Genomic DNA, 7,282 nt, shown 5'->3' with positions numbered 1-7,282 from the left:
GGGATCTCTCACATAGTATTTAATAGAAGTGATAACAGTAGTTTTCCCTATCTCATTCTTGAGCCTAAGGAGAAGGATTCTAATATTTTGCTATTAAGAATTGTATTTGCTCTTGATTTTTTTTATAGCTAATTTGTTAAAGAAATGGCCATCTATTCCTGGTTTTTTATAATTAACTATTGATTTTCACGACATTCCTTTTCTGTGTCTGTTGATATTCATAATGTTTTTCTTCTACATTCTGTTAATGTGGAGAATCATGTCAGATAATTTTTAAATGTTAAACCAACCTTTTATTTCTGGAATATAGTCATCTTGTAATGATGTATAATCTTTTATATATTGACGTTTTTGCTGATGTTTTGTTTAGAACATTTGCACCTATGTTCATGAGAGATTAGCCTATAATTTTCTTTTCTTGAAATGACCTTTTAAGATTTGAGAAACCGGGTTATGCTGGCCTTTGAATCAAATTGAGAATTACTGTGGCTTTTTCCTCTGGAAGAACTTTTGTAAGCTTAATGCTATATTCATCCCTTGTAACATGTACTAATAAAGCCATCTGCATTTGGAATGTTCTGTGTGAGAAAGGTTTTAATTACAGAATTCGTTTATTTAATAACTATTGGAATAGTCAATTATCTACTTTTTTTGTTTGCATATGAGTTTTAGTAAGCTTTTTTGCCCCTAGAGATTTGTTCATTTCATCTACAATTTCAAATTATTTGATATAAGCTTATTTTTAATATCCTCTTATCTTTTCAGTGTTAGTCGGATCTAAAATATCTTTTTTGTTCCTGATACTGTTAATGTATGACTTTCCTCACATTTCTCTGATTTGTCTTGCTGGAGATTTTCTTGTTTTATTAGCCTTTTAAAACCTTTAAAACCTTTAAAACCTTTGGCTTTATTGATTTTTTTCAAATTGTACATTTGTTTTTTATTTCTATGATTTCTGTTCTCATTTTTATTATTTCCCTCCTACTGGATTTTTAAACAATTTTTTGGTTCTTCATATTGTCAGGTGAGCACTTTCAGCCTTTTTTCTGTCCTAATATGTGCATTGTACCTGTCACTGTCCTTTTAAATATAGCTTTAGCAGCATCCTACAAATTTTCATGGTACATTTCATATATTTCATATAAATATGTATGTTTTCCTATCATTTGGCTATGTTAAGTTATGCTGTGTTCATCACAGGATCAATCTTTGTACTCGCTCTTGCTTTATTTTTGAAAATTCAAGGCTTCTTCATTCTTTTGCCTTTATGCTTTTGTCTTTTCTGGGAACTGCTACTATTTTCTCGCCATCCTCATAGATGTGGAGTTTTTTTTCCCCAGCTTTAAGTTCTGCAGTTTGTATTTGGAAACAGAAGTTTCGTTGTTTTATAAATACACACATGGTAATACTGTATATGCTTTTTAAAACCATATATTGCCTGCCCTTTCCAAACCCCTTCCTCAAATGAAAATAATTGCTCTCCTTTCTCGTCAGCCTTTATGCTTACGTGACATAAATGTGGCCGGAAAACTAGACCACTTCCCTTATTTCAGTTCTTAGTATCTCACCACTGGTAAGAGTGAGGTATCTGGTCTAAATTAGAAATACTGGCAGATATTGCCAGATAGCTATTGGGGACATGAAGAAGAGTAGGAATCTCTAGTCTTTGATTACCTCCATTTACATAAGATATTTTTTAGAAACTGCCTAAATTTTTTAGATCACCAAGGTGCTATTTAGTACAATACAGCATCTTACTACTGAACTTTTATATAGTTTTCTATGCTACTGAACCATTTAACTAGAAAGTATATTGGGCATTGAAACAATTTAATTTAAAAAACTTTATTTTTGTGACAAGAGCTGTGAAGGGCCTGAGATTTTACAGGTTTCACAAGTGCTTGCAGAAGACACAGTATTCCTGGGTCAGAGTCGAAGGACAGAATATTACTTAGAGCAGCGGAAATAGCCAGAGCAGCAGGAGAACTTTGAACCAAGAGAGCCTGAATCTTTTGTAGTGGGCAGGAAGCATGTCTGCCCTTTGTTTTGGTGAGAGACTCTCTTCCCGTATACAAACATCCTTGAAAAGATACTCTGGAACATGGACAGTTAGTGCTCCTGCTCGAAAGACAAGCAGAATTGTGAGAGAGAAGTGAAGAATTTGTCTTTTGACATTTTGGAAGGCAGAAACACCAAATGGGTATTTTTTAAGATAGCCCTGAATTAGTGACATAAATTTTAGGTAGCAGAAGGTGATGTAAGAAGTTTTCCTTAGAAAATAGTGATATTTTTATCTATCTCCTCAGTTTCCTCTTCCATAGTTTTTTTTCCAGTTAGCCTACTGTCTTCGAGACGTCCATGCATGCACGTGAGAACTCACACTGATGGTTTCCTGGGAAGGAGTTCTGTGGGTTTGTTTTCTGAGTGTCTTTGTACTCGTCACCGTTTTTTGTTTTAAGTAGTCAAGGATCCCCAACCCTCTGTCGTAGAGAGTTTGTGTCTGCCTTCCTTGCATCAATGCTTGTTTCTCCATCCAAGTTCAAATAAACGAAAGCGAGTAAAATGACTATTATCATTTTAATTTAGTAGAAATTCACTGAGGTGTAGCATCTTAGACAAAAGACATTTAAAAATGATGGAGCTGGCAGCTGTCCCCAGGCAAGTTCAGATATTCAGACTCCGTTTCTAAGAGGTCTCTCAGACTCAGCTCTTCAAAGTGGAAGTTCATCATGCCCTGGAATACAAATACAGTACCTCACTAAAAATATCCTAAGGCAAAGAGCAGGTATGGACTGTGCTGCCCTCCAGACTGGAGGTCTTTGCCACAGATCGCAGGGCTTGAAATATGGCAGCTTAGCCATTGGGGGAGAGGGATGGGGCAGTCAGTGCTGTCAGTGTTTAAACCCCCAGCAGGTAGCAAAAACAAAGAACTTCTTAGCATCTTTTACTTGCAGGTCAGCATGATCTATTTAAGTTATTTTGGCTCTTTCTCGGTTTGATTTGGTGACCATCTTTTTGGCTCTTGCAGAATTTTACTATTCTCATTCTACTCTCATCTCCTCCTTTTCATTCTCTTTTCAACCACCATTTCTTCCTAGCTCTTCAAATGATGGCCTTGCCTAAGATCGAGCCTTCAGCTGTCTCCCTTTGTCGGTCTCCAGCTCCTGCAGTATCAGGCCTCGGGTGTAGGCACCTAACGCTGCAGTCTGATCCTGTCTTGAATTCTAAAACCACATTTCCAAACGACCAACTCAGTATTTACTTTAAGATGTTCTGCCGATACCTTAAAAAACTTGTAGCTCTGATTTGAATATATTAACTAGAAGAACAGTGGCAAAAGGCGATTATTTAAAAATTTTACCCTTTAAAAAAAAATCCGCAGAATATTTTGATGAACCTTTATGGTCTTTTATGTGAATGTTATTTATGAGTTACACTTCATATTTGTAAAATATCTGTCTCTTCTTATTTCATATCAGTTTGTTAAATTTTCACTGCCAAAAATAAGCATTGGAGTTTCACCTTCATCCCCAACATTCTTCCATGTTCCTCCCCACCCTCCCGCCCCAAATACACACACAGGCACAACCCATTTTAAATGCTATGATACGCATGAGGTTCGAGGTTTTTAATTTTTATTGGTTCTGTCTGTCATTATGGGGTAGACGGTAAATCCTGTGTTCTGTCTCTCTCTGCAGGTCTCTATGCCTTGCGGAGAGTCCTGAAGAAACAGCCCAACCTCCCTGACAGCAAGGTGGCGGGCTTGGTGAAGATCACCCTGAATGATTTCTTGCAGGGGATGAGTGACATCAGGCCCAGTGCCATGAGGGAGGTTGCAGTCGATGTCCCAAATGTAAGTCATTCGTCTCCTCGTTCTGTCCACAGTGTTGGAATTAGACATTGAAGGGAGCTGACACTCCAGGGGAACTACCTTCCTAGGCTGAACTTCAAAATATTTTTTCAATTGAAAAATTTTTGGAGATAATTGTAGATTCGGTGCAGTTGTAAGAAATACTGCAAGGAAAGCCTGCCTGTGCTGTGCCCAATTTCCTCCAGGGTAACATCTTGCAGAACTACGGTGCAATGTCACCGCGGGCTACTGGACTGATGTCATCAGCATCCCGTTCAGATTTCCCCAGTGCTGCCTGTTTGTGTGTGTGCATTCAGTCCTGTGCGCTTGGTTTCATTACATGTAAAGGTTGTGTGTCCATCGCCAGAATCGAGGTGCCAAATAGTTCCATCACCGCCATGGTCCCTCGCGTTGCCCCTTTGCAACCGCAGCTACCTTGTTCCTGCGCTCATTTCTAGAATTCTGTCTGTTCAGAATTACACAGTATGCAGCTGTTCGAGAGTAGTTTTTTCACTTAGCGTAATTCCCTGGAGATTAATCCAACTCGTTTTGTGTGTCAGTAGTTCGTTCCCTTCTATTGCGTCTGTTCCGTGGTCTGTATGTACCGTAGTTTGACCGTTCACCTGTGAAGGTCATCTAGGCTCTTTTTACTTTGGGCCACTATGAACATTCTCGTGCGGGTTTTGTGCAAATATAAATTTTCGTTTCTTTAGAATAAATGCCTGAGTGCAGTTGCTCTCTAGTGTACTAATTGCATGTTTAGTTTTATAAGAAAATGTCAACTAGGCTAATTTTAGAATCAAAATACCCTCTCACGAATGATGTGTGACGTTTCCTGGGTTCTTTCGCATGTCCTTCATCATCGACAGTCCTTGCGGAGTCCCCAGTCAGATCGCTGCAAGGGCAACAGTAGCCGCCTTCTATGCGTGGGTCATCTCTTATGTCCCCCATTTCCCAGTGGGCCTAACTTTTGGGGGAAAAAATGGCCTTATAGTTTTCTTTGAATGTATTAATGTTTCTAGAAAGTGCACGTGGAAACAGAGCATCGTGACATGTCCTGTGCCATCTCGAGGCAGAGGTGGGCTGAGAAGCCCGCTTGACCGTAAGGGAGCGTCTGTGTCTCCGTAGCTTCGGGGAAGTTCACAGGTCCCTCTGTCCGTTTTAGGAGAGCTGTCGGAAGGGTGGGGTTTTGTGACTGTTGTTTCTCTTTGCCTTTATAATGTTGCCCCTTTTCATTTTCTCGTTTGAGGTGGCCTGGGTGATTCTGAGACACTCTTATAAAATCTCTAACTTTACAGGAATTTGAAAACTTAGAGCCTTGTTAGAGTCAGGCATAGTTTTGAACGCTTTGCTTCATTGTGTGTAGACCTGTCAGTACTCAGTTCTCTTGGTCATTAACGAATGTCTTTTAATTGTTATAAGCTAAAAAAAAAACCCCCCAAAACAAGGACTCAAAAAATCAAGGGAATAGACTAATAAAAAAATAAATAACACTTGGATAAATTTTAATGTCCCCCCAAAAAATAATTAAATAAAAGTGACTTTTCCTTGAAAAATGTGTTTTATGGTCAAATATGTTCGGAAAATGATGGTTTAGATAAAATCAACCATTTCTTGGCTATAGGACTTCTCGGGTCTTTTAATATGCTGATATATATCATGAAGAGTCAAAAGAAAGTTGTTTTGGAAACTTATTTGGTTGACGACCATGTGGAGCAGAGACCTTCTGCAGTTTGCAGTGTGGTAGATTGCAAAAAAAATGACCACACATTCTTCCCGTCACTGTGTGTTTGCCCTTTTGCATTGCATCTTTGTAGCTCCTACCATAAGAGAGATGGAATCAAGTTTTCTACTCTTTGAATCTGTACTTGACCTTGTAAGTTGCTTTGCCCTTTAGGATATTTACAGTCAGGATGCAAGCAGTCTTGAGAGCACTGGGGCTTGCCTTCTCGCTGCTCTTCAAAACCCTTCATTAGCCATGTTAAGCAATCTATACCAGCTTCCTGGAGGATGAGAGACCGTATGGAGCAGAGATGAGCCCTCCTACCCGAGCTTCCCTCAGTCCCGCCGTCCTGCCAGTTGTCAGATGAGCCACTAGTCAAAGTTTGCCGGGACAGGAAGAACCACCCAGTAAACCCTCAGAATTGTCAGAAATAATAAATGTTTGTTGTTTTGAGCCACTAAATTTTGGGGTAGTTAGCAAAAGCTAAGTGATGGAAACACTGGTTAACTTCTTATAGAACACAGTTGTTTTGTAAATTTAGGCAGGACAACAGCGCCCTAGAGACAGGAACATCCCCAAGGACTAGCTAGCTGCTAGTTGAGGCTACTTGATGTGGTTTTGAATTCTTTTTGAAACACTTTCAAATTCACTGCTGAACTTATGGCCTACCTTCAGGGTTTTTCAGAAGCTCTATAGCAAAACATGCTAATTTAGTAAGAAACAATTGACAGATGAAGTTATGGAATAATGAATGATTGATGTTGGGTTAGTAGAAATTTTTCATTTCTTTGGAATTTATGGTCTAAAGTTTGGGCCCATTGTTATGACTTCTTTTATTTGCAGTATTTATCTGTACTTTATTGGCTGCTGTTGCATTGTCAGGTAGATGCCTAGCCAGCACATTCCACATGTGAAAATTTCAGGTGATAGAGTTATAAACCAACTACACCATCCAAAAACTCTTTAATATTTAAAAAGTTTAGGAACTAGGGAAACATACAGTAAGGTTTTAAACTTGAAGTTACTGCCAGTGGAGAATGTGTTTAAACAGTGGCTGTCAACTCTTGGAATTGCTAAACTGATTTATTCATCACAGGAACCAGTACTACAACCACATTTTTAATTGCTATAATGAAAGATTTTTTTTCTGTATTTTCTTTTGATATAGTATTTACAGCCCATGGACTTGCGCCATTTTCCACTTGGCACTTCAGTATTTGGCCGCAGGCCACGGTGTCCTCTGATGTTACTTGAGCTCCGGAGTGATTAGCCCTGGTCAGAGTACTTTCTTATATTGCTTTTTATGCTCACTTCAGATTGTAAAAAATCTCCTGAGAAGTCAACATTTCTATAATTGGGTTCCTAAACTTCACTCTTCTGATTCCTGGCTACCACATCTACAAAAACATCTCCAAATTATTTCTGCAAAAATTTAATACTTATTTTGCTATAGAAAACCTGTTTCAAGGAGCTAGTTAATTGTGAACGTTTTTTTAATAGTAAATTGAGCATTCAACATCTTTCGAGAAAAGATTTTAGTGTGAAATTAAAACCTTGAACTCACACTTGCCTAGTTATATTTAAGTTTGAAAGAAATGTCTTAAAGTGGGAGTGTTGCCAATTATAATATAATACATTATTAATTTCAGGAGACTGTAAGTATTAGCCACTTACTTAAATTAATGTTTCCCTTTTTTGGATGTTCTGAA

At 38.4% G+C, this 7,282-nt stretch overlaps 1 protein-coding gene across 2 annotated transcripts in view; it reads left to right on the top strand.

The window, feature by feature from the left end:
• SPATA5 (spermatogenesis associated 5) overlaps window positions 1-7,282 on the top strand; it is a 212,450-nt gene that overhangs the window by 25,557 nt on the left and 179,611 nt on the right. For both annotated transcript variants that reach the window (XM_023520433.1, XM_023520432.1), the window contains exon 9: window positions 3,699-3,853. In XM_023520433.1, coding sequence (XP_023376201.1) covers window positions 3,699-3,853 — 155 coding nt within the window. The remainder of the gene's footprint in view (window positions 1-3,698; window positions 3,854-7,282) is intronic.

Source organism: Pteropus vampyrus, unplaced genomic scaffold, assembly GCF_000151845.1.
Source record: "Pteropus vampyrus isolate Shadow unplaced genomic scaffold, Pvam_2.0 Scaffold263, whole genome shotgun sequence".
Classification (NCBI taxonomy): Eukaryota; Metazoa; Chordata; class Mammalia; order Chiroptera; family Pteropodidae; genus Pteropus; species Pteropus vampyrus.
The sequence above is the reverse complement of the archived record's forward strand: the minus strand, read 5'-3'. Positions and strand labels throughout refer to the sequence as shown.